This window comes from Trichoplusia ni, chromosome 4 (assembly GCF_003590095.1).
Source record: "Trichoplusia ni isolate ovarian cell line Hi5 chromosome 4, tn1, whole genome shotgun sequence".
NCBI classification, from domain to species: Eukaryota; Metazoa; Arthropoda; class Insecta; order Lepidoptera; family Noctuidae; genus Trichoplusia; species Trichoplusia ni.
This window is the reverse complement of record NC_039481.1, coordinates 9,892,561-9,919,503: the sequence shown is the minus strand read 5'-3', so window position 1 is coordinate 9,919,503 and position 26,943 is coordinate 9,892,561. Positions and strand designations below refer to the sequence as shown.

The window sequence follows — 26,943 nt, the reverse complement described above, 5'->3', positions numbered from 1 at the left end:
TCTTAGCCCTGAATCCATTTTCACTAAATCAATACAGTCGCGTAAATCAATCGGAGCTTCATAATTTGTAAGATTTGTTTGTTATTCATACTCGGGTTAATTATCTAATATTTTTATTTACCTACGGCTACATATATAAGCATTACAGAGATATGAAGACAATATCTGGCTGTAAAATATTTCTTTTAATAGAACTCTATTAAAATTATACACAATTACGAGATTTATCTCTAAAACACATATAAGTAATGAAGGAATTACCTCGTAGAAATGTGTCATTTAAATTAAATGACACTCATTTTTTTTAATTACTTCACATAAGAAATTACGATTTGTAAAAAAGTAGTCACAGTAATGTTGCTTACACCATCAATATACGTATGAATTAAAACTATTTACATGAAGGTATGTCCAAATTAGAACCTACTCCACAAAGTCGCGAAGCAAGAGCATGTCTAGAAGAACACGCAGCTAGACAAGAAATTTCTCCCGTGCTCCAGTTATAACTAAAAAAATGAATGTTTACGCGGCCGTATTGGCTTCCATAGAGACAAGCTACGCTCATTACAATTGGCATCAGACTTTTTACCGTTTTGATAGTTATTTAAACGCAGAAATAAGTCAAAATTAAAATCAAAACACATAAAAATACAAATGTTTACAAGAATATCCAAAAACCAGACCGGCGGCGGACAGAAAGCTGCACCAGGCATTATTACCTATCACGCCACGTTTGGTCATATCTTGAGAGGAAATGCACGATAAATGACCGTCCTCTCAAAAGTATTATTGATACTGGCTACTCGCTCAAAGCCAAGGTGAACGGCTTAATAAACTAGATAACGCGTTATGTAAGATACCTACTGTTATGAATCAAATATATTCTTGCATTTACGGTTCCAATTGATCGATAAATCGACACAATAAAAGTAGAAGCAAATTCAAGCACTCAATTAATTAGGCTTTGCCAGCCGTCACGATCCTGCTAATATTATAAATGTTAAAGGTTATATGTACCTATGGGTGTTCGTTCCTTTCTCACGTAAAATCCACTGATCCGGGTTAGACGAAATTTGGTACACAGATAGTAGTAGAACCAGGATTAACACATAGCATAGTTCTTATACTGACTTTATATTCCCGTACGATAATCTTCGATTTGAGCGCACGGGACCGCGGGTGTACGGTCGACGGTCATGACAGCATATACCGGACAAAAAAGAGTTTTGGTTTCTCATACATATTCTGATCAGCTAATGAAAAATTTGTATTTTCTATTCATATAAATTCTCATTTCATTGCACAATCATAGTTCACCGACCTTTCCCGGGTTCCAGACATAAAAGGTATCGAAACCTTCTTAGGCTATACTATCTATCTGACTGGGTATAGCCAGGTCTTTTTTTATAATCCTTATTTATTTACGCGCATTTATCTCCATGGACATGACAGCCCCAAATCACCAGGTCTGTATCACATGAACCGTGATAGTCATGAATTTTGAAGCTATAACAAATAAAAATCAACATCAAAGATTAGATAAGTAACGGTTTTGAGAGTCGTGCATTTGATGAGTGCCTAATTTTTGTTTCAAAATAGATCTTATCGCATATATTTAGAATCAACCTTCAGTGTAGAGAGTCCGATTCACACTTTTCCAGTTTATTACTCACTCGCCGCTTTTTTTTTTTTATTATACTGCACCATACGATAAGAACAGTTTAAGCTATTTAAAATAATTGTTTAGCTTACAATACAGTGATCTTGTCTATTTATTGAACGATGTAGTTGTTAATCTGCATCAGTCTCGTGTAAATTGTAATGATAGACGCTTGTGCCGTTCGTTGCTAAATTGTTGCGTTTAGTATCTTTACTTTAAACTAAATTCCAGTGAGTGATAAAGGAATAACATTCTTATTGAAGAGTACGTAAAAAATTTGTTCATTGAGAAGTTGCTTTAAAATATTCGTGCCAGAGATTGTTCTAATTTTGAAGATGCTAGATTTTTTATTAGACAGAAGTGGTTTGTTTGTTCAGCGCGGTTTGTATGTGTGTGTGATATGGGTATAGTATAATGAAAATTAATACATGTGTAAACATTCTATTATATTATTACATTACTCATTATCTGAACAAAGATTTGTGAATCGTGTTACTCTACGTATAGGCTTCCTACATATAAACTACAGATGTATCTAGTTACTAAGTGCGTGAAATATGTAGTACATCTTACCATGTTTTTGGCATCGATATAGTGACATTTCTGCAATAAAAATGCTCATTGTATGGAAATGACACTTCGTTTCAATAAGTCACATGCGTGCCTTTGACCTGTCATGTCCGTACATTGAGCGTTTCCTGCCAACACAAACGATGGTAGAAATGTCAATTAGCTAGGCCAAGGGGTTCTACCGCCTCGTCTTAAAGTAACATAATGTAATGAGTGGTATGGAAGATGCCACTCTACACCGTGCATTGTGTTGTCATGCTTCCAAAAAAACAATAATAATACTCTTCAACGTGGTGGTAGACTGTCTAGACATATAAAATGAATAGATTCAAAAAATCTAAAAACCCACGTATTTACATGCATACATTCAAATTTTATCAGAATCGGTCCAGCCGTTTTCATAGTTGCAAAGTTGCAAGTTTCTCAAAATTGAGTTGTAAAAATCCAACCGGAACGGCAAACAAACAAACAAGAAAACTGAGTGTATAAAAACGGGGGAAAATGTCAGTCCGTAACAGTAAAAAGTACGAATTTTTTAACAGATCACCAGCATGCCTTTCAAAAGAGTATGGGATTCATCATGCCCAAGGGTCTGGGACCAGTGGGAGGACAATGGCACAAAGTGGGTCATTAGAGATTTGCCGCCTGAAGACGATGAGCTGGCGATCAAGATACTGGCCGAAAACCTCTGTACTGATGAAGCACTCTGCGAACACAGTAGTAAGTGACAGAATATTGACCAGGCTATTGTTTAAATTAGGCTTCAAACTCTTTATTATAACCACTACTATAACTTCTAATAAACCTATAGAATACACATAGAAATGTTCTTCTCCATAAGAATGACATAGTGGATACGCACAATCTTATCAAAGTTTAGAAAGAGCCTTAAAAAAAGGCCTAAAATTACTTTTTTTACGAAGATATGGTAGGAAACATCTCTGAAACAAATGAATATAAAAGATGACACTTCCCAGTTTAAAATTAGTGCACTTGATATGTAATAATAATATTTCAGAACTTGTCGAAGACCCAGTAAGCGTACGCAGTATGCTGGACTTCTGGCGAGGATATTTAAGTCAGCGGATGTCCTTGGCTTGTTACGAAGAGAAGAATGGACAAAGTAAACTGGTCGCCTTGAACGTCTGCCTCGTTGTGTGTCAAGGGGAAAAGACTAATGATTTGGTAAGGAATTTTGATATAAGGAGACCTATCGCCAGCGGGATCATCCGAAAAGGTTACTGCGGTAGCCAAAGGGCAAAAAAGTAACATAGGAGGGGCTTAGTCAGTCAGCCGAACGACACAACCTAGATTTGTTGGTGTCTCCCCATTAAAGAAAATAATCTTGAAGAATGTAGGTAAACGACCTGACTTTTCCTTTTCATATTTATTGATTTCTGATCATCTCTGATCTGTTATGGATTTTCAATGCCTTACTGCTCGAGAAAGGACGCTATATTTTTCTGACATATATAAGCATAGAATTTTGAACTCTTTCGGAGTATCAATACATACATCGTAATTCAAACTAAACAGGATACTTATGAGCCTCCATTTTTATGCTCTCGTTTATGTCGAAACAAGACAAGACATACGAAACATATAAATTAATGAAAAAAATATTTACAGATTGAAGGAGAAAAATGGAAGAACGTGTACGGTGCATTAGAAGTCGCTGATGAGAAGGTCGATGCGTTTAAGTGTTTGGGGCTTGACAAGTACCTCTATGCTCTTGGTTTGGTGGTCTCAAGGGAATATCGTGGAGCTAGACTAGGATCAAGGATATTGGCTGCAAGGTAAGCATAAAACTCTTGCAAGTCTCTGGAAAGTCATTTACAATATACCTAGATCATTTACTACATGTTTTAATAGACCCCAGTTAAATTTTTGATTGCCACTTCTGTATTTGATCAAGAACAAGTTTCTCCCAAAATGCGACGCGACGCCATCAAATTATTACTTTACATTTGAGACTGTTACGACTGTTTTTCTGGAAACAGTTGATCATTTACCCTATATTGATCATACATATTATAGATTATCCTGATATAAATAAAAGTTATTTCCTCGGCAACGAGTTACGCATAGCGAATAAAGTCTTTTTTGCCATTCATCGAAAACGACAATTTTGCTCGTAAGCATTGACCATGAATACAACTAGAGACCTTGTCTTTACCCCGCCATGTGACTATGTATCGAGATAACTCCTGCATTATTTATAACATGTCCGTCTTGACCTTTGCAATCTCGTCCGATTGTGTGTCTGCACTCTGTATAAGCAATTCCGAATCGGGCTAACCCCAGACTTTTAAACTAAAGGTGAATCAGCTAAAATATCTACGTGATTTTTTTACTCTTTTATTTATAGGTCTTTGGTATCTGTCTTTAAATATAAAATTTTCATTCAATACATAGGATCTAGATACATAGAACTTGCCAAAACTAAAATATTTTATTACTGGCAAAATCACTATTTCATTTTTTTTCTCGAGAACGTTCTGTTAACCTGTATTTACTAACACAGTACTTACATAAGCGGTCGAGACCTTGTACGCGGACAGCGTTCATCAAACACAATTATGTTTAGTTGTAGTACTTAAAACGATGATAAAAACAAAACTAAACACTGGATTTAACTGGTAAATTGTGTGCAAGTCGTTCAAGGTGAACTTCATAATTCCGGCTTGAGTTTAAAATATGTGTACACTGTTATTCTAATACTAGCTGTTGCCCGCGACTTCGTCCCCGTGGGTAGAAGATATAAGTTATGATTTATACCTGCCCTGTTTTTTTCATACTTTCCATTGTATCTTTGCTCCTATTAGTCGCAGCGTGATGGTTTATAGCCTAAAGCCTTCCTCGATGAATGGTCTATACAACACAAATAATTTGGACCAGTAGTTCCTGAGATTAGCGCGTTCAAACAAACAAACAAACTCTTCAGCTTTATATATTAGTATAGATTGTTTATATGTAGACACAGCAACTTGTGTTGGGGAAGTCATGTCATATTTTACATACCAATATGTGGAAAAAAACAATTTTCACGATGAAGGCTAGGTATTGGTAAAGAAAAAAGCCCGCTCATCGGACAATTTTGGTACATACGAAAATAATTTTGTAGCTTTTGGTTTTTTAAGCTGTTTAGACTTTTGATCGTATCGGTCAATGTAGCAACTACATATACTTGGCATCTTTGACGTGATTTATATAACTTGATTTCCTGACCTCGACAACCTGTTATAAGATGTTGAACACGATACTATTACCTGTATTAAAGCTCAAAGAAATATGACTGTCAAGATTAACGCATTCATGTACCAAAATAGTATATTGGCATTCGGCGATGGGTATATTTTGCCCCATTTTAAGAGGGAAAATGGGGGGAGGTGCGTTCAAAGCGCATCAATCTGAAGTCCACGCGAAATGTGAACGGACTTGCTGGCAGAAGCTAGTAATAAATGCTAGTATTAGTAGTATTAATTGTCCATTTATTGTTACAGGAAACCCCTGAGTTTGTACCACGGCATCAAAGGCACGTCTACAGTGTTCACCGGCCCGGCCTCACAGAAGAGTGCGGCTAGAGCTGGATTCACTACACTCGCTACAATAACGTTTAAAGAACTCGCTGAAGCTGGCCTAGACTATCCAGAAGACGAGAGCAGAGCCATCAAAGTTATGGCTTTGAAATACGAGTGAAGATTTTACGAAAGTAGATTGAATGCCGATGCGAAATGAGGCTTCAAATGAAGCAATTTAGATAATAAGGAGAAATATAATGTTTATGTAATATCTATATAATATTACACAATTTGTAAACAACTCCATCTAGTCTCAAACTAAGCAAAGCATGTATTATGAGTACTAGGCAACTGATGAACATACTATAAGCAATATACACATTTGTCCTGGGTAGGAATCGTACCCACGACCTCCGGCGTAGCAGTCAGGACCCCTAACCACTCAAACAATAGGACAGTCAGTAAAAGTGTTTTGAAACGTCACTGAAATCAGTGAAGGAGACTTTGAGGAAATATAATATATTGAAATTAAAAATTAGAAGTCCACATCCCATAATGAATTACTATTAATTCAGATACATGCATTCAGAAACATTTTACTAGAAAACGAACTATACTATTAAATTCAGTTCTAATTTAAACACTATAATTTAGGTTTATAAGTAGGATTTATTGAGGTGTAACAATCAGTGCTGGCGTAAGGGCCACTGACACCCCGGGCGAAAATATTGTGGCGCCCACTTGAGGGAAGCAATATCAAGTGTTAGTTTTTTGCTGATCCCAAGTAAAATTATATTAAGAATTTCATCTTTCCTTTAACGTTACGTTTGGCGGTGGAAGTATTCCATCTCTAGCGTAGAGCACAGATCTGAGTGTTTGCGCCAGGAGCGGCAAGAGACTCCAACTTCAGACCTTGGCGCCCCCCAGAATTTGTCGCCCTGGGCCATCGTCCCATCACGCCCCCCCCCCCTAACGCCGGCACTGGTAACAATGTATGCTAATTCATTGATAATGTCAAGAAGTAAACATAATACATTGTTAACTAGGTATAACCTTTCAATTTAAAATTACGCACATTAAAAGCAATTAAATTACTTAACCAGTAATTTTTATTTCAAGAATTTCAAGGTTCACGTGATCGACTGTGTTGTATAGATAAGATTAATATAAAAAAATACTTCTTTATGACGCAGATTTAAACAATTTAATTCGACTACAAAAATATCTAGAAAGTTCGTTTGTTATTGTTTTTATTTTTTTACTTTTTCTTGTTGCTTCAAATGATGAAATAAGTATCTAATATAACATGGTTTGGTACGCGATGATGGCAAGAGACCGGACGGTATGTCTTTGTTCCCTTGGAAGATGGGTAGGCCTTTAGTGTGGGACGCCACTTGTGTCGATACTCTTGCGCCATCTCATCTTCCCGGTTCTTCGAGCTGCGCTGGCTCTGCTGCCGCGGCTGCTGAAAACCTCAAACGGCGCAAATATGGTAATCTAGTTGATAGTTACTTCTTTGAGCCGTTTGGGGTTGAAACTTTTGGGCCGTGGGGGCCGAGTGCCAAAACGCTTTTTAAAGACCTAGCAAAGCATCTCGTTGACACTTCTCGTGACCCAAAGGCTGGCTTTTACCTCGCTCAGAGAATTAGCATTGCCATTCAACGTGGCAATGCTGCCAGCCTTTTGGGCACACTCCCAGCCGGCAGCGAAGCCGATGAATTTTTTGATGCTTTGATTTAATTATTTTTTGTTTTTTAACTTGTAAATATTTAACTCTGTAAAATATTACATATTTTATGTTAAAAGCTCCTCAAGGCATTGTGATTATGCTAATTATTTAGATTCCATAAGTCGGTTTCCAGTGGTTTTTTTCAGCTGTATAATTTTAGTTTAACTATAACAATCAAAGTAATAATCATTTTAGTGAAGAGCAGGGTATTTTAGTGTTAAGTATAAATTTTGCAATTTTATCATTCATATTTTTCCTGTAATTTATGTTTGGTTATATTTATATTATTATATTTTATGTCTGATTATAATTGTTAATACTATATTATTTAACTATTGTTGTATTCATAATTAAAAGTGATAAGATTTATGAAAAATTCCGGTGACTTTTCATTTTTAAAAATCTTTCCCCAATTATAAGACCCATATTAAAAAAAAGAATACCCAAAATTCTTTATATAAATCTTTAATTATTGTCATAAAATAATTCAACTATAACTAGAATATACAAATTATACACGTCAGTCGGCTTTAACATTACATATTTATAAGGCACTTCATACACGAGGCAACATTAACCTCCGATGCCTTAAAACCTTATCACGAGAACACACTTGACATTTCAGAGATAGAAACTGATGTGATTTTTTTATTGTAGACTAAGGAGGTCTGATATCGGAAATTGACGTAGCCGTGTGTACGAGGTACCTGTATTTCTCCATTCACATTAATTAGGCGATAACTTAATAAGCTACATGTTATCAAAGTCCTTTATTTCAATTTCGCAACGTTTGATTTGAAAGAACTTATTATAAAATTATTTTTTAGCTCAGAAAAGTCCAGCTTTAATACTGAAAGTAGCCGTAGTTAGACACATTTTTGTGGTTAAGAAATGGATTCATAATCCCTTGCTTTTAAAGACCGTTTTATTTTGGGCCTACATCCATTTTTACCGTTTTAAAGTCTAAAATCAGATAAACCAATATTATCTAAGTTCAATTATCTGTAAGTTCTTCTGTATTTCAACTAGCTTTAACGTCACAGACCCTCAAGAGACTCATTCAGATAACATCTCTAAATATATGGACATAAGATATAAATTCTGGCAAGCATTATCAATTGAAGCCAAAAATGTATCATATAAAGTTGTGATTCAATTACCATCCAGAAACTTAGAATGTTAAGGTCTAAAATCCGGTAAGCAGTGTTCCTCTGGCCTGGGCGGAGGGTCATCAGTGAGGTATGAACTTAGTAACACAGGGGCACATACTGGTATCCTCTTAGATATGAGCCAAGCGCTGTCTCGGTCTGAGAGCGGATAGCGTTTGATGTCTGCGAAGCAAACTGTGATGTTGTCGTTCGTGTATGGCGGCCTGGGGAATAAAATGACGTATGAAATTTGAGTTTCAGGTTGAAACAAAATGTAAGTATGTTTATGATTTAGTGATAAACTGCAGTATTTAAAGGGCTAAGGAAGTTTTCAGCACGGTTGGTAACTAATCAGTAGGTAAGAAATCCCGTTAAATGTGACTTCAAGTTGCTTATTAAGATTTATTTATGTATTTTATAACTCCCGATGCAAAAAGAGGGGTGTTATACATTTGATGTGTCTGTCCCTTTGTGGCATTTAGCCCTCGAACCAAAGGTAAATTGAAAGATTTAACATTTGTATTTTTTTTACTTTTACCCTTTTATGTGATATTTTTAAGCCAATAATGTAAGTTTATGTTAAGCGAATAACTATTCTCAAATTAGGTCAGTAGTCCTACTATATCTACGAATAAGCATAGCAGCCTCACTCATCATCAGGCGCGTGTCCGCCGCCCGCGCAGACGAGCCTGGCCAGCAGGCGGCGGCGCGCGTCAGGCACATGCAGCAGCGCCACCACCCCCGCGAAGGGCCCGGCCGCGCCGCGCGCGCGCGCCGCCCGCCAGCGGTGCGCCGCGCGGGCCAGGCTGCGCTCCCCGCCCGCGACCGGCGGCAGGCGGCCTGACGGGTTGCCCCACTCGAATTCTTCTTCCTGTTGCGAACAATTGGACAATATATTCTAATGTATGAAGGCGAGCTTAACTTACATATTGGTTTCTCTTATAGCCAACTTTAGTGTGATTGAGAAATTTGAGAAGGATTGTTAGGTTAATTGGTTTTTGTGTATGCTAGTAAAGTCAATTAAAGTTTTCGATGTCATGGCACGATATGTCTTGGAATAGATAGTGACTAACAAAGACTCTAGATAGACGGACCAAATATGCAGACCAATTGCACGCCGAATCCAATTGGTTTGAATTGCGATCGGAATGCACATTTAGTTTGCACTTTATTTAAATCGTCTCAAAGTAAAATTTACTGCTCAATTGCAATTGAAATGCGGTCCGTCTATCTAGAGCCTATATTATGCTGATTTTGATACTGACTGAATGTAGGCCATAAAAACTACTTCAATCTGAGTTTTGTGACATCTACATTAAAATGTTTGCAACAAGTGTTCTTTATCTCATATACTTCTATCACTTGTTGATACTAAATATTTCTTATACATACCGACAGAAAACTCCCAGCGGCATGACTGCTAGTTATATACAGCGGGTGTAGCACCCACCGGCCCGCCGCTACGGAGCCCAACATCTTCTCGCTGCGGCCCGGCGCCGCGCATATCAAGTGTGTCGCGAGAGGGTCTAACTCCGCACCCTCGCATATTTCACCGCCAAGTGAAGTTATCATTGATATTATTTCATCGCGATTCTGAGGAAAAATTTTTCGGTCAAGTTCACATATTATAGTTGTCACTTTATGAAAGAAAATTTTTTTTTTACTCTTTTTTACCCAGTGGAACTTGGACTTCCTTCGCCCTGGGGAAGGCGAAGGGGTGTGCCGGACTTCCACCGGCTAAAACCACTGGAATGCTTCCCCGTTCCTTTTAGTCGGGGGCCAAGCGGGAACGCTCTCGCAAACAACCGCGAACCCCGACAGGGAGCTCCGCAAAAGCTCCTTTTCCTCAGCAAAAAAACTTCATCATTGGTGTGAGAAAGAGCAGTGTCTTCCTCATCACTTCAAGAGGCGCGCTGAAGCACCGCGCGCGCCGTCCTTGCCTTGTACAGCAGTCTTTCCCAAGACTACTGTTCGAGGCTAATCATGGTAGCTGCCTCAACCCTTTTGTACCTGCAAAGAGCCCTTTACCAAGCAAAGCTCAGATACCGGCTAATATCATTATTTATTTATTAACTCACATCAACATTAGAAGACAGCATGAACCTCTTGACGGGCGTCGGTTCCGCTTCACGATCCGCCTCCGGTTCGGTCGTGGCCGCCTGCTGCGCGGGCGTCGTGTCGTCCCAGCCGACCGTGTTCGGTTGCGACTCGGGGGCCGGCTCGGAATCCGGTGCTATGTAATGCAAGTAGTAAGAATATAGTTTACAGCAGATGATATGGCATTAGAACAGTGTACAACTAATATTAACATAAAAGTATACGGGGATTACCGCGAATTTTTTACCTTGATTAGCCCGAAGTTTTGGCCGTGGTCACGAACAGAAAGGCCGGTGTTATCTTGTCGAAACGCGTTACTCCCCGTATTCTTTTATGTTAATATAATTATGCAACACAAAGGTTTAAATAAAAATGTACGACTTCATAATCAATCAATACATCAGTATCGTCTTAAAAACCTTAGAAACCAACATTTCCGACTCCTGTACGATGTTTGACAGTCAGCCTTTAGCTCAAAATAAGGGGTATTCTTTATCTCTTTTGTCCATCAAGTGGAAAATAGATATTTGTTGTTTTCTGGATAAATAAAAAAATCAAGATAAAGGGAAAGTGATTAGTGACGTCAATAACCGAAAATGATGACTCAACGAAAAGTATCCGATAGTAACTCGCTTATTTTAATCTTCTTTATCCAATAAGTTTTATTTATTAATAAGAAAAAAGAAAAACAATAATGACTACACGGATAGCTGGGTGCAAAGGTCACGGTCACTATGTTAGCGAAGTGTTGAGTCCGATCGAAAGATTCTTCTGAGTCTGGGTGTCTTTGTGCATGTTACTTGAATGTTTATGAAACCTTATCGAAGCACATCTATCAACTTATAGTTAGATATCAAACTTAAACAATATCATTGGCCTAGCCTTTTCCCAACTATGTTGGGGTCGGCTACCAGTCTAACCGGTTTCAGCTAAGTACCAGTGGTTTACAAGGAGCGACTGCCTATCTGACCTCCTCAACCCAGTTACCTGGGCAACACGATACCCCTTGGTTAGACTGGCTGTCAGACTTTTTCAAGCTTCTGACTACCTGTAACGACTGTAAAAGATGTAGGAATAACAGCCGGGACCCACAATTTAACGTGCCTTCCGAAACACGGAGGAACTCGTTATGACAAAGATGGCCACCCATCTACAGACCAACCGCGTCAAGCATAGCTTAACCTGTGATCGTATGACTTATGCGGTTATAGCTTAGCCACGAGAACTTAAACAATAGTGTATCATTTATTTATTTAAAAGAGTAAGTAAGTAACCTTTGAAGTTTCTTGCCGTTTCTTCTCAATGGGAATTACATTTTGCAACCGCGCCTTTTGAACCCTACTCTTCGAAGAATGAGTATATTTGGATTTTAACTCAAGGATATCAGAAGACGTTTAAAAACTCACAAAAACAATGACTTATACTTTTTCCTATCCAACAGATGGATCAAAACAATTATTACATTTCATACCTCGTCATTATCCTCTCCAAGATGTTATGTCTAGATAATACTAATAGCATAATAAGGGACTTATAAGCTGATTAGTGAAGCAACAATATGTTGTACTCTAGTCTACGGATACGACTAAATGGTTCGCGGGACAATGAATCAGCTGATTATTATCTAAATCAGAAAATCTTTATTGTACTTTAAACATTACGACAGTAAATTTTAATCTCGATGCAATCGTATGTCAATTAACCTTATCATAATTCACAGGATTATGATTGGAACTTGAATGGGGGTATTGATTTATTATTTTATTAATCAATCAAGTAGATCAATGACGAATAATAATTTCAATGATTTCGTCACGTATGTTTTTGTTATCAAAGTAACTTAATAGAGATTAAGTTTGTTAACAATTATTATTATTTATTTTACACTTATCATTCGATAAATTACTCTAGTTACGCCTAATAAGTCCTCCTTGGCAGCAATTACTATAACGATACAAATTTATTTCTTCTGTTGGTAGAAATAGGCTATCCGTGAGGTGAGGCTTTTAAGGGACTTTTTGTTGGGCGTGGGCGCGGAAAATCGTCATGGACGACTACACCCTCAGGGTGGGAGTGGTGACCTGAACCACTCCCTATGTAATACAAGCCGTCCTGTGACTATCTTTACACTGTACAATAACAACGAATCCGATTGGACAACGTTTAACGTAATAGTACGTATAGTTACCGGCACGGATCTTGAGCGCTGACCTTCACCTACGCAGAAATGATTTTGTATGAAGTGAGGCGCGGGGCGGATAAAGTGCAGTGATTGTCCCGCAGCGCATCGCGTCATAGCCGTCACTCGTGATTGGTTGAAATTCGTTCTGTGCTGCAGTTGTGTTCACCTCAAGACGACGAGTATGCACAATTTGATTGGCGTTTTATTTTACGATGCGCAAAGTGATCCCCACTCTTCCGTCGAGCGCTCAAGATCGGTGCCGGTAGCTATACTGAGGCAAATAAACCATGTTACCAGGCACGGGTATGGACACCGAGTCCCTGTTCCGCCGGGCCCGCTGCGAGCTGAGCCTGCCCGCCAGCGCGGCGGTGAGTCTCTGCAGCTGCGCGTCCACCGCGGCCGGGATGGCGGGCGACGACACGCTCTTAGGAGTGTCTTCGGCTGTCGTACTGAAGCCGCCTGGACTCTGGGTAATGGAACGCAATTTTGTATATAACTCAGCGATAAAACCGCCCATTGTGGCACCACGCGAAAACTACTCAACCGATCATCATGAAACTTTGTACATTCTTCTAGGTATTAGAAGTAAAATAGGATAATTTTTATTAAAAAAAAAATACTTTTTTTTGACGGAATATTAAAAAAGAAATTGAACGCCATCTCGCGGTTCAGTGATGAAGTTCCAACCCTGAGTAGGTGCTATAATAAAGTTGCACTGTTTTGCCGACGGTCACGTTAATATTTAATCTTGAACTACCGCGCGCTGCAAACTGTAGCCCACGCGGACGGGGTCGCGGGACAAACCCTATCGTCAATCCTCAAATAAGCAAAAGCATGCCGATTTACGTTCTTTTCGTGTCTAAATGATAACCTTGACCATAATACGCTAAACAAAGCACAACACATGACATTTGCTTGGGTATACTGTGATACGCATGACTGCGCTATCACTAAGTCAGAATATTGCTGTGATAAGAAAAGACGCAAAGTTGTAACGAATCAGCATTTTTTATAACTCGAGGATGAGTATTAATAATGATACTTAAACTGTTTACCATAGAGTCCAAGTTATAGTTTTATAACAGGCCCAGTTAAAAATCGAAAAGGACACGGGAACATAAATTCAGTATAAAAATGTATATCCTACGTGTTGATCCTGATTACGTAAAATTGTTTCGTCTAGATCCGTTCAGTGGTTTTTACGAGAAAGAGGAACAAAAATTCATACATACATGCCTTGGTAATATTATACACGAAGGATAATTAGTAGGATAATGATAATTAGAACCTTACCTGGTCTTCAGTCAATTTCTGTATTTTAGATGGGGGTGTTTCACTTTGATCCTGAAAACAAAACAATTTAATCAATTCAAAAGCTCTTTAACTTTTTTCTAGTTCAACATAAGGTTCAAATTCGATTGGAGAGTATGATTTTGCCTTAACAATTTTCATCCTTTTTAATACATACTTGTAGTTGCAATTTCCTCGGAGCTAGATTATGTTCTGAGGGTGGAGTGGGAGCGTCTCCATTGAACTGCGCCAAGAACCGATTTCGAATCTCCGACAACGGCTGAAAACAAAATGGAAGCTGAAGCGAATGTACGAAGTACTGTGTAACATTTATTAAATGGGTAGAGGAGGTCAGATGGCTTGCTGAACGAAATAAGTTACGAAATTATTGATACAATAACTTAGAAATTAGTAAATTTATAAGACACTATAACTAGAGAGAATGGAAGCTAAGATAGATTTTTTTAAGGAAGGAGGAAAATATTGAACGAAATAGTGTAACAGTCAAAAATGGGAAAAACACTTAGATATAATAATGTACCTACTTACTATACATCCCTTCGAATTTGTAAGCTATGCAATAAAATTTTAAGTTAATAATGTTTGAGTATTTTATGAAGTAAAGATTTAGGGTCTTTTGGATTATTTACAGTTTACAATTATTGCTCTAAAATATATTTAGCTGCAGTGATGATAAAAATTGTACGAACATGCGTTTCTTATAAAAACGTTTTAAGCAGAGTTTGCACTGACAGAGCGGAAAAACTTAGTAGTTTTCACTGTTTTAAAAGATTTTTCGAAAAATCGTTGATATTACACTCGAAGATCCGTTTCTTATAATGTTTTAAATGGAGCTAGTATTGTCAAAGCGGAAAAACTTAGTTGTTTTGACTTATAGATTTATCGAAGAAATTATTGATAGTACATTTGTAGGCTGGAAAAGCATTAGACTCTACGTTTTTAAGTATGCCGGATGTATCTCACCGTATGCTTGTCCCGTGGCGGCGGGTCCTGCTTGCCGGGCAGGTCGCGCACGAGCGCCCACAGCCGCTTGCGCGCGTCGGGCGACATGCGGCCCGAGCCCGGCCGCAGCGCCGCGCCGAACGCGCTGTCCGGCGTCGGCGGCGGCCGCGCGACTAGCCAGGGACACAACATGGATGTCATGATAGCCTATACTGCCATCTACTATCTAAAACGCAACTAAGCGCAAAAATTGTTTTTGAAGAAAACGCAAAAATAAGGGGGAATTGAAAACTATGCAACCTAGGAACGTGGTTGCAAGTTATATATCTAGACAAAGTGTTTCAATCATATTGATTACATTTTGTTTAAACGAAACGAAACGACCAACTATGGCTTAACGGTCTTTTAGTTAGTAGACGGCAGTATACAAAATCTCACTGATGGACACAGACCTTTTTCAATATGGGGAATATTTGAGTATTGATAACCACGCTAGATAGCTACGGCTTGACAATATCAGATTTCAATATTTGAAATCAAAGGTTTTCTCAGGACTTTCTTCACCGTTTGTGATGCCTTAGAATAGTAAATAAAGTCAATATAACTTTGACAAATTCATATTAAATTTGTTTGCCTGCGTTGGGATTAAAAGAGATTATGGTAGTTTATATAAAGAGATTCACAAATTGACACATGTCTTTGAAACCACAACCGTAGCTCATATTGAGAGCAGTTGAACAATTTGACCAATTTTTGTCACACTTTGCGCGGGCATAGCTAAGAGCTATCGTTATTATTACAAGTACCTACAACCTCAGCGCAACTTTAGAATAGCGTGCTTGCTCCCCAAAACTGATTTGAATGAACCCTATTTCAGAATTTGTTTCGTTTCTGAAATGGTAATAGCAAACCAAACCAAGATATCCTGTGTTATAAGCGACAGCTGTCATTCAAAAGTAGTTCCAAATCCTGCCACTGCACGAATTGGCGCTAGTGTTCACGTTCACTGCACGTTCTAGAGAGTTATGTCGGGAGTAATCCTACAGCTCTTCCGATGAGCAAAGCTTATCACACCATACTATACTCAATAAGACTACTAAACACAGTTTTACTCACAAGGGTCAGTCGGTGTCCGTATGGGGTCGGAGGGCATTTCCCCGCGCCGCACGGCCTGCAGCCGCCACCGCGTGGTGGGACTCAGCCCCACCAGGTTAGGAGTGGACAGAGCGTCTTCTAAAGGAGGTGTTCTTACTACGTTGTCCCCTATGAAGAAAAATGGGTTTTTGTTTTTTTAGTGAATTCATGGGATTGCTAAGGATTTTAGGGACCTAATGACTAATGTCTGTCCATCTGGACTTCCTTCCATCACCAGCCTGTATCACATGAATCGTGATAGCTAGATAGTTAAAAATTTCAAAGATGATGTATTACTACTGTTGCTATCACAGCTAAACATAAAGTTCCAGGTTCAGCAAAGGTGGTTACGGTTATGAATTTCTGGTGGGTGGAACGAAGTCGAAGCTTTCAGTGTCGCGAAAAATATACTGACCAACTCGCAATTGGCCATGATTTTTAGAACGAATTATATAATGGGCTTATTACAATAGATACATTACACAGTTACTAACATGTAATAAAGATTACTGTTATACTACATACCTTGCCTGGCCCCGTCCTTCAGGTCGGCGACCCGCTTGGGCGTCTCCTGCGAGTCGGACCCGAGCAGGCCCTGACGCGCCATCGCTATGTAGCGGGACGCCGGGGACATCTCGTCTACGTCTACAACAATTAATAGATATAGTAAATGTGAGAGATCTTTTGTGCCTGTATTTTAGTCAGCTTTATTACGAAAAAAAAAACAGAAAATGATAATTTTAATATTTAATTTTAATTTAAATAAATAATTATCGGATAGCCGATTGGTTGAAATAACCACACTAAACCCACTGACTGACGCGTCGCGAGTTCTATCCCCGCCCACGAGCAATTGTGTGATCCACGAATGCTTGCCCTGAGTCTGGGTGTCTTTGCAAAACCACCTTGAATGTTTATAAAACCCCGCGAAACAAAGATTAAAATACCTTTTTTTCCAATAACCAATAGCAATAACAATATAAATAAAGCTATAAATTACAAACACTGTTTTCCTAACGTTTCAATCGAATCATTTTTTGCCTATAGCAGGAATTAACAGGAGGAGCTCGTGGCTAAGCTATAACCGCATAAGTAAATCGATCACAGGTTAAGCTATGCTTGACGCGGTTGGTCCGTAGATGGCTGACCATCTTTGTCATAACAAGTTCCTCCGTGTTTCGGAAGGCACGTTAAATTGAGGGTCCCGTCTGTTATTTCTACATCTTGGACAGTCGTTACAGGTAGTTAGAAGCTTGAAAAAGTCTGACAACCAGTCTAACCAAGGGGTATCGTGCTGCCCAGGTAACTGGGTTGAGGAGGTCAGATAGGCAGTCGCTCCTTGTAAAACACTGGTACTTAACTGAAAACGGTTAGACTGGTAGCCGACCCCAAAATAGTTGGGAAAAGGCTAGGCCAATGATTTAAATTAAATATACTAGCAAACATTGACGGAATCTTGAACAAAAACTCACCTTGGTAACACACGTCAACACCCATTTTAGCCCCTTACCTTTCTTACTAGGAGTTTGTTCTCGACTGGGCACAGACCCGCGTCGTGCGGCGGGCGGCAGCATGGCGTTCTCCTTGTCTGTCGCGATGTGCTCTTGTATGTTCTGTTGTTGTGGAGATTGTTTTTCTGGTTCGGGTGCCACTTCTATTGGATCGGTTGGTTCTGGTTGTGGTTGTGGTGATGGTGGTGCTGTGGGTTAGATAAGGTATATGAATTAGTTTGTTTTTTTATTTTGGTGCGGATTTTGAATATATTTGTTGTGTACACACACCTTATATGGCATTTAGGAATAAATAAAAATACTGTAGCCAATTATAGATCCTTCAGTTCGCAATATAGCGTAAGTTACAAATATAAAAGTAAGTTTTCATGGAAGAGTAAACCGCTTCGTAACGTAACGCATGACGGCGCCCCTTATATTTCTCGCATAAACGCTAGCTGTAAGTAGCTTTATAGTTATTTTTAAGTTATTACTTCTATCGAATGTCCCCAGACGGACGCGTCACGCGAATGTTTTGGGAAGAATGCCTGACTGTGTGCTAACAGACAATCGCTAAATAGAACGAAAAACAGATGGCACAAAAACTATTACCTATATTTTAAAACGAGCAGGGAAATCATTTAGTTTTAAAAAGAAAAACACTTTCTTAGCACGTCCAGTATAGGACCTTGATACAACTGAGTCAATAGATCAAGTATTGAAAGCCTCCAACCGACCTTTAGTCTCCCCCACGAGGTATTCCTTTTCACTAACCCTGCGGCCCTGGCCCGCGCAGGCCGCGAGCCAGTCCGCGGTGACGGCGGGCAGCCCCCACTTGAGCGCGCCCGCGTACTTGTCGCCGGCCGCCGTCGGGCAGATCAGGTGAGTGGACGCCAGGGCCGTCGCTGTGTTGCGGCGGCAGAAGCGGAGCTGGGTACTGACAGAGGAATAATCATATTTTTATAAAAACTATCGTGAGACTGATTCATTATTAAATGATGTAACGGTTTACTCACGCGTATTTATCGGGGTAGCCCGACTAGTTTCGGACTCAACCGGAGTCCTTAATCATGAGCAGACGCGGCGGGATTATATATTACGCCGCGGAATCCGTTACATCATTTAATAAGGAATAATCATATTGTAGAGTTTTACAAATGCGAAAGTACATACTGTCGCAGTTATAAAATTGTGTATATGTGTGTGAACCTGTGTAACTGTGTCTACGTATGTATGTTTATTACCCTCTTCTCGCTCAAACGGCTAAATAAATTAACGTTAGTTGTATATATGGAGCTAGCTGACACTTTGCTTAGCCTAGTTGAAGTCTCCATGCCAAACACCCACAGATAGCAACATGTGGCGGATTCGATACCCACCTAGGAGAAGCATTTGTTCGATCCACGAATGTTTGTCTTGAGTTTAGCTTCATATGAATTGAATGTTTGTGAAGACCCCCGCGACCAAAGATTAAATTCCTTAACGCCGACGAACGACGAATTTATTAACATAACCAGCCTCCGTGTGGGCGAATCAGCGAACAATATCCAGTATATAATTATATATATCCTCACGTAGCTCCCAGCAGCTTGGCCAGTTCATCCAGGAAGGCCCGCTCGACGCCGCTGTAGGTGCTGAGACTGGCCACGACGCCGGCCAGCGGCGCGCCCGCGGGGACCTTCACCGAGCGGTGGTAGTACTGGATAGGGACCAGCTCTTGTTGCGACAGGCAGTCTTTCTGTTGAGGTTATAATGTTTTGAGATTAAGCAGTTGATTTGTGAGGTAAAAAGAAATGTTTTATTAAATGGCAGAAGTCAAAATGTAAGTGATAAATAAACATGTATTATTTAGCTATTAGTTCCCGAAAAAAAATCAGCAAAGATCTGGTTAAACGTAATCAAAATAGCCCGCTCTTATCTCACAGCTCACGTACTCATCCAGGCTTATTTATAATAGTTTATTTTCCACAAAACGGCACGGAGTATACTTCGAAGAAAACATAACATCGAAGGCGCCGGAGCGCCCAGATTCAACACAGACACCATGGCTTGTCTGTGCGAATGGGCGCTACTCGTGCCACTACCGTGCCAAATCTTTGTGGACACAAAAACGCTAATGACGTAGCACGGCGGTTCAGGTTTAGTCAGTAAAAGTCTGACATTACCCATTTCCTCCCCCGAGGGAGTGGGTGTCCATGAGGATTCCCCGGCCTAAACAAAACAAAAAAAAAAAGGTGTAGATCGTGATGCAAGGGCAACAGCATCCGCCGCAGCATCCACCGCCGCAGCATCCTCCACACGGTCCGCCACACATCTTTGCTTCGCACTTCCACCCTCCTACACTATCACTCGCTAGGAAGCAACATCAACTCTATCTCTATCTACTAAAGTATATATTCCACTGACCACCCAGAACACAGTGACAGGCTCTGCCTTCCCGTTCAGCAGTTCGTCCGTGTCGAAGTCCAGCGGCACGAGTACATGCGAGCCGCCCGCGCCGGCCGCGACCAGCCTCCCGCCCGCCGCAGACACTTCCGCGCCTAGCTCACAGATGGCGTCCTCGTCGAGACCTTGCACTTCGATTTTCATGCCTGGAATAGTATATTTATAATCATTATGATATATTAAGATTTAATATTTGATATTGAATGGCTAGGCCACAAGTGCATAATCGGTCCGAAGATAACAAGTTCTCCGTGTTTCAGAAAGCACGTTAAATTGTTGGTCAACAGTGACTGTTTGACAGTCAAAAGCTTGAAAAATTCTGACAACCAGTCTGACTAAGAAGGGGTATCGTTTTGCCTAAGTAATTGGGTTGAAGAGGTCAGATAGGCTGCCGCTTCTTATAAAACTGCATCCGGTTAGACTGGAAACCGAGCCCAACATAGTTGGGACAGGGCTAGGATGGTAATGAACTGATGACACAGATAACCTACAGACTACTATAGGACTGTGCAATTTTCAACATGGGAAATATGACTATTAAACCGCATAATCTACAATCAAAATTCAACCTTATTCCGAAGCAATAAGGATTTTATCATTTACCCCTAAATATTTGTTCGATCTCCTCGGTGGGGTCCTCAGCCATATCCTCCGTGACGTCAGGTTGTTCCTGTCGCACGGTTACGTTGCGCTTCGGCTCCGGTGATTTCGATTCTTCTGGTTCTGGTACTTTCTCTGTTAAGTCAAAATGACACTACATTTTTATGGTTATGTCGCATTAGGCTATCACAGATAGGGGCCGCATCAGATAGAATATCATGGAAGGATTTAGGGAAGGCTTTTGCCCAGCAGTGGGACTAAGTGGGCTAGGGGAAAAAATATATTCTAGATTATTGTTAGGTACTGGAATAACATCTTCTTGTCTTTGAAATAATATTTTAACACGAAATAAATCTTAGTTGATCCTATTAACAAGTTTGAGGTACCTTTTTAGCTCAATCTCCTGAATTCTTATAGACACCCGCCCCCTCGGGGAGTAGGGAGTAGTGTCAGTTACTTAGAGACCTGAACCAGCGTACAGGGTGTCCCGCATTTGATTGGTGTATACAGTAAATAGCGATTCATTGTACAACGACCACGGGTTTTTAGGGCAATATGATGTACTTATATCATTAAGAACATACTCACGACTCAAATAATGGTTAACCAGTTCGTCTTGCGGTTCGTCCACCTCGGGCGTGGGCGGGGGCAGGTCTAGCGGGCCCCGCCGCAGTAGCGCCAGGTTGCGCTTGCTCATGGGCGAGGCCGGCTCGGGCCGGGGCTTGCGGGCACTCGACTTGCCCGGGGTCGACGGCTTCGTGTCTATTACGAACTGTAGGGGGAGGGGGGGGGTGGTTATTTAGGTTTATTAAAGTCAGGTGGCTTGGTGGAGCTTCGTCTTTTTCATTATAAAGGATGGAGGTACATTCTAAGTCAATTTCGTAAGCGAAAATAGGCACATCGAGGGTTATAGGTGTAATACCAAGTCAATCAATTCATCAAAATTCAATTCCTCCTAATCACTGAAATTAAGCTTCTAAAAAGTGCTTTTTGAATGGCACATTACAATGGATAACACGCAGATTCGCGCATATAGAAATTGATAAGTTACATACAAAACTTAGAGAATGAAGCAACTTAATTTGAACAATTCACTTTGTACTAGCAAATTTTTAAGAGGTACTGAAGTGAATAGGAAAGTTATAATGTAAAAAGCCAATATATAAGTACCTGAGCCTCGTCCAGCGCGCGGCCCGCCTCCACACTGCGCAGCAGCCACAGCGGGCTGAGCACGGGCGCGGCGGGCAGGCGGCGCGCGGCGGCGGCGGCGGCGCTACGCGGCGCTACGCAGTGCGTCACGCGCGAGTGCGGCCCGTCGTAGCGCACGCCGCCGCAGCGCGACACGCACGCCGACAGGCGCTCGCGTAGCGCGCCCTCTACGCCCGATACCCAGATCTATGGGAGTTTATTAGAGTAGTGTTAAATACTTTTAAATCTAAATTTAAAATTTTTACACGTAGCTATTATAATCCGTTAACAATTTCTGATATTAAATGATACAACGGTTTACTCACGCGTATTTATCGGGAGTGCCCGACTAGTTTCAGACCCAACCGATATAAAAAAAAAACTGATGTTTTTCAAAAAAACTCATTCTCTTAAGAATCTTCATGTAATAATTTACAAAATATTAGTAGAAATTGAAGCAGGGCCTAAGTAATAAAATAAATGTAAATAGGTACTTACACAGAACCCATCAAATATAGGACCAGCCTTTTTGATGAGACTCATATCAAAATTTTCAAATGCTGTTAATATTTCTTTGTCTATAGACACGTCAGCTTTTTTCGCATCCTGGGTTAACTGTAGAATAAAAACATTATTTTTAATTATGTTAACATTTAGTATCCATGTCTAGTCTAATTAAATGATTCATATACCTTGACCCCCTTCCCCGACATGACCGATACATCAGCAGACCTTGTTTCATCAACGAAATTGCTCGGCGGCCTCAAGTTTGTGATACGGGAGAAGTTTAAACCTGTCAACACATTTTAAAGTTAACTTTAGATGAATACTCAAACATTTAGTTTAGACTAACACATGCCAGATTTACAAAGTTGTATTAAAGGTTTGTCTAATATTCGGATGTTTGAAGAGATTTTATACTACTACTAGCTGTTGCCCGCGAGTTCGTACGCATGGACTTCAGTTTACAGCGCACAGCGGGTACCGTTTTCGTGGAAATGCCGGGATGAAAAAGCAGCCCCTCCAAAAATCCCCCAAAAATCAAAATATCCAAAAGCTCTTGTGCTTAAATTTCATTATTTTTAAGCAAGAAATATTTGGTTCAATAGTCCATTCCAAAAAAAGTTTCACACAATTTTGACCATTCTCGTTATAATACTACTTTTATCAATAAGCCCTTACTCATATCAGGCAGCCTGGACTCGGCGAGTGGTGAGGATGTGGAGGCCCCGGCCACCCGGTACTTGGCGAGCGGCAGCGCCACGCCCCTGGCGGCCGAGTCCTTGACCCAGGCGGGCAGGACCACCGCCTTGCCGTACTCTAGCGCGGCTTTGTACTTCTCACTACCGACACCGTCTCTGGAAAGGTGGTTTACAATTAAAAGTATTATATTACACATCTAAAAGATGATCATAGATTAAAATTCATATTTTTCTAAACCTTAGAAATTTAGGTTGGTTATACCGATTTTGATGTTTGTTTTACCATTTAAACCCATATAATTTAATCGAGTGTCGGTGAGCACTGTGAGCAGGCTTTATTTTATGAGTAATTATTTCAAATTCACCTGTTTTGTACTTGAAATAGTTACACTAGCTAAAATAGTTTTATTTATTAGGTATTAAAAAAATAGTCTTATTATCTTCTAGAAAGGAGTTTACATGACAAAAGTTACACTAACTTGGTCAACACCACAACATCAGTGGTCTCACTCTGGAAGGCTCCTGAGAATACTCCTCCGTGCTCATTCACGAGCTTCATCACTAACTGCTTCTCCTTCTTAGTGATACCAGACGTCGTGACTTGAAGGTTCGTGAATGGTGGTAATCGGTGGACGAGGAAGTCTGTAGAGGCACCGCTGACGTTGGCGCGGAGGGACGCGTCCCATACCGCTTGCAGCCAAGTCATTGCCATAACTGGGATGCCTTTTTCTACAGCTTTCTGTAAATAAACATACCACATAAGTCGACTGAAGAAAGCTGTTCTCCACAATATATTGCTTTGTCTAATTTCTCAGATGATTCAATTCCTCTTTCTCACACAACTCATAGTTATCATAAGTGGAATAAAAATACTCACAATATACTTGTCAGAGAGAACTGTGTCTGATATTAGATGAGTTGTGTCATCTGTTAGAACAGTGTTGTATATGCCGCCCATCCAATGCACTTTCTTCTTTATTTCTTCCTGAAAAAGCAAGCATATTAGATCAATATTTATCATTTCATTCTTCTTTAGTAGCTATGTTTGACTTTGTTTATCTGAGTCTTTTTTGTAACCTATCTTTTAAACAATTTTTTATGAGATTCACTAAACTGCCATAACTTTTTTTTTATTGTTTTTTGATCATGCAGTAAGAAAATTTTTCACTTTTCCATTATTAAGGCTACAAATATATTTGCATAGATAACACATACTAACTAATAATCAATCAGTTCAAAACCTAAAGTACCTTTTGCGCCTTGGTCAATCCACTGGCTGTAACAACCAGACCTCTCATCGCTATTGTGTACACAGGCTCCGGGCCCGAAGGGATTGGGGTACCTTCTGTCAGACAGCATGATAAACAGCGGGGACCAACCAGTCTAAGGAAAGATATAGGGTAACTAAATCTGCTATGTTTATTCAATGAAAGGAAACATAGAGGTCATGAAGCCAGATTACAATAGATTCGGAAGTATTTTCGAGGTGGGACTGTGTTTAATAAACTCTAAATAAAACAATCATATAAACAACTGGATACCATAACATAATCGTACATAACATACCAAAAATTACATAAAAGCACTTAACACATCCCAATTTCCAAAAATAGATATTTTAGTAACTATGTTTTTAATACTGATACTACCTGTTTATTTACCATATACAAATGCTCTAACCCTTTTGTAACATCTGTGTAAACATTGTGGAATGCTAATAAATAATATGAATATGAATAATCAATGAAGTTTCCAGAAGGTACATGTCATCTATTTAAGCAAATTAACAGTTAAGCAATATTACAAATGTTAGAGATTAGGCTAACATTCAACACAAAAATTAAACAAGATATTTCTAAAGCCAAAAGCCATACTTACAAACACTTTGTTTTTTGCAATTTGCTGTATAAATCTCCTTCAAACTCTGTCAATACAAATACATCTCGTTTCGTGAGACCATCAAACTTGGTCCATTTATCTTCATGCACCCATCTTGCTTGCAAACCTCCTCCACAATGCTGTTCACAAGTCTGAAGCCAAGAAACAAAAATACTGTAGAAAAAACTGTTATTGTTATAGAAAATCATTGTATTCTTAAAACTTTTTTTCACAAAATCATCAAATGACTCTCACTTTAGGTTAAGGGGAAGGGAGTGTCAGTCTTCCACTGACCCCAGTACAAAACCCTTACACTTACCCTTCTGTGGTAAAAGCTACAAATGTACAAGGATTTGGTAACAAGTTCAGACTGACTAGCAACTGTAACACATGTATTAAATAAATAAAATAAATAATAAATAAATGCGGACAACATCACATACATTGTTCTGAACCCAAAGTAAGTTGCTAAAGCACTTGTGTTATGGAATTCAGATACAACGAAGGTACCACAAACACCCAGACCCGAGAAAATGTTCAAATGTGAATTTTTACATTGACCCGACCGGGGATCGAACCCGGGACCTCAGAGCTAGCGACACCTTGACCGGTGTGTACGCCACTCGACCACGGAGGTCGTCAGTATATATTGTATGTATTGTATTCCAATCGGAGGAATTATAAATCTTATTAAACATAGAGTTTCATACAAGACTCTTGTCCAGTACTTAGGAGTCAACAGGCATGTATCATATATTTATTTTCATATTTATCATATTTCCTATGGTAAATATCATCACATATCCTTCTTTTATCTCATTTAAATATTGATAAGATAATATGATAGATGTTAATATGCTATAACATCATAGACAAAATCAATAACTACATAAACTTGCATTGCATATACAATATATACGTTTATAATAGATTACAGCTGTGTTTAGATTAAGCTGAACGTCGTTTACCACTATCAGTTTTCCGTTTCCTTTACCCTCTTCAGAGACATATAAAACAATTACTAGTGTTTAAATAACATGTTTAAAGTTCTGTTTAACACTAATGGAACATAATATCGGCAATAATATAAATATATAATCATACTATTTACGCAGATAACTTACCAGAAACGCTAATTGCATCTCCTCTGAACACTCACTCTCATTTCGGCAGTCTTTTGGAATAATAAACGTTACACTTATATCCTCAGTCATTTTTTTTCACGTAACACAGCATACACAATTACAAACAACTTAACACAACTCTTCAACAAAATGATATTCTTCTTTTTGAAAAGCACAAAGATTTAACCTCATCGCGATTTGTTTACAATTTTTCTACTGAATGAATGAAGACAGCTCAACAGATGACGGTTGAAAGAGGAATTTGCCGCCATCTTTCGAAAATTTCGTTTGGAAACGTTGAAAATTATTTACTTTTTATTAAGGACTCCCACGGTAGGGAATTTAATTTAATAAGGATCACACAAATCCTTATCCTCGATCATGATCCTCAAAACCCGTGACACGTCGAGCTCAATGGGTTTGGCGTAGTTACCTTGATTTCAACCACTCGACTATTCTTGCAGACGAATGTTTTAAATAATGTCAATCTATTGGAATCGTATTCTCTGTTATTCTTGGTCTTACAAAGTTGAAATTATGTAATACTTGAAAAAAAAAATAAGCAGTAAAAAAACAGTATTTCTACTTCCATCAGAGGACGCGATTGCCGCTGCTGATTCGGTAACATTTGGATGAATTGAAATCATTGACTGGTATTATATCGAAGGGTGATAACAGTTTAATTTTATAATAACTCCACGTCTCAGTTCTATGCCTGTTAT

The 26,943-nt window shown here is 39.4% G+C and overlaps 2 protein-coding genes across 3 annotated transcripts; one reads left to right on the top strand and one right to left on the bottom strand.

Annotated features, from left to right (window-relative positions):
- Window positions 1–1,798: 1,798 nt before the first annotated feature.
- LOC113492974 lies at window positions 1,799–6,218 on the top strand. 2 transcript variants are annotated; one of them, XM_026870728.1, is made up of 5 exons: window positions 1,799–1,924; window positions 2,773–2,950; window positions 3,249–3,415; window positions 3,860–4,026; window positions 5,734–6,218. In XM_026870728.1, the coding sequence occupies exons 2-5, from the start codon at window positions 2,782–2,784 to the stop codon at window positions 5,927–5,929; spliced, it is 699 nt and encodes a 232-aa protein (XP_026726529.1). In that variant the 5' UTR covers window positions 1,799–1,924; window positions 2,773–2,781; the 3' UTR covers window positions 5,930–6,218. The 2 variants fall into 2 exon arrangements, with proteins under 2 accessions (XP_026726529.1, XP_026726530.1); XM_026870729.1 differs by lacking the exon at window positions 1,799–1,924 and adding an exon at window positions 2,023–2,041.
- A 1,711-nt stretch (window positions 6,219–7,929) lies between these two features.
- Window positions 7,930–26,550, bottom strand: LOC113492968 (DNA topoisomerase 2-binding protein 1). The gene is made up of 25 exons (XM_026870720.1): window positions 26,222–26,550; window positions 25,098–25,249; window positions 24,470–24,602; window positions 24,097–24,204; window positions 23,699–23,958; window positions 23,200–23,375; window positions 22,710–22,810; window positions 22,516–22,632; window positions 22,000–22,224; window positions 21,418–21,601; window positions 20,833–20,964; window positions 20,191–20,375; window positions 19,359–19,522; window positions 18,522–18,721; window positions 17,805–17,993; window positions 16,820–16,939; window positions 16,277–16,423; window positions 15,182–15,333; window positions 14,376–14,477; window positions 14,201–14,251; window positions 13,202–13,373; window positions 10,707–10,861; window positions 10,021–10,221; window positions 9,279–9,499; window positions 7,930–8,852 (listed from the first exon to the last, which is right to left on the bottom strand). The coding sequence occupies exons 1-25, from the start codon at window positions 26,309–26,311 to the stop codon at window positions 8,660–8,662; spliced, it is 3,930 nt and encodes a 1,309-aa protein (XP_026726521.1). The 5' UTR covers window positions 26,312–26,550; the 3' UTR covers window positions 7,930–8,659.
- Window positions 26,551–26,943: the final 393 nt, after the last annotated feature.

What these genes read in the sequence shown, in the direction of transcription:
- LOC113492968 (XM_026870720.1), bottom strand. Translation starts at nt 26,311, where the DNA reads ATGACTGAGGATATAAGTGTAACGTTTATTATTCCAAAAGACTGCCGA. An exon ending in GATGTTGTGGTGTTGACCAA is followed by an intron (nt 23,376 to 23,698) that starts GTTAGTGTAACT and finishes CCACCTTTCCAG; the next exon opens with AGACGGTGTCGGTAGTGAGA. An exon ending in CTGTCACTGTGTTCTGGGTG is followed by an intron (nt 19,523 to 20,190) that starts GTCAGTGGAATA and finishes TAACCTCAACAG; the next exon opens with AAAGACTGCCTGTCGCAACA.
- LOC113492974 (XM_026870728.1), top strand. Translation starts at nt 2,782, where the DNA reads ATGCCTTTCAAAAGAGTATGGGATTCATCATGCCCAAGGGTCTGGGAC. An exon ending in AGCACTCTGCGAACACAGTA is followed by an intron (nt 2,951 to 3,248) that starts GTAAGTGACAGA and finishes ATAATATTTCAG; the next exon opens with AACTTGTCGAAGACCCAGTA. An exon ending in GGGAAAAGACTAATGATTTG is followed by an intron (nt 3,416 to 3,859) that starts GTAAGGAATTTT and finishes AAATATTTACAG; the next exon opens with ATTGAAGGAGAAAAATGGAA.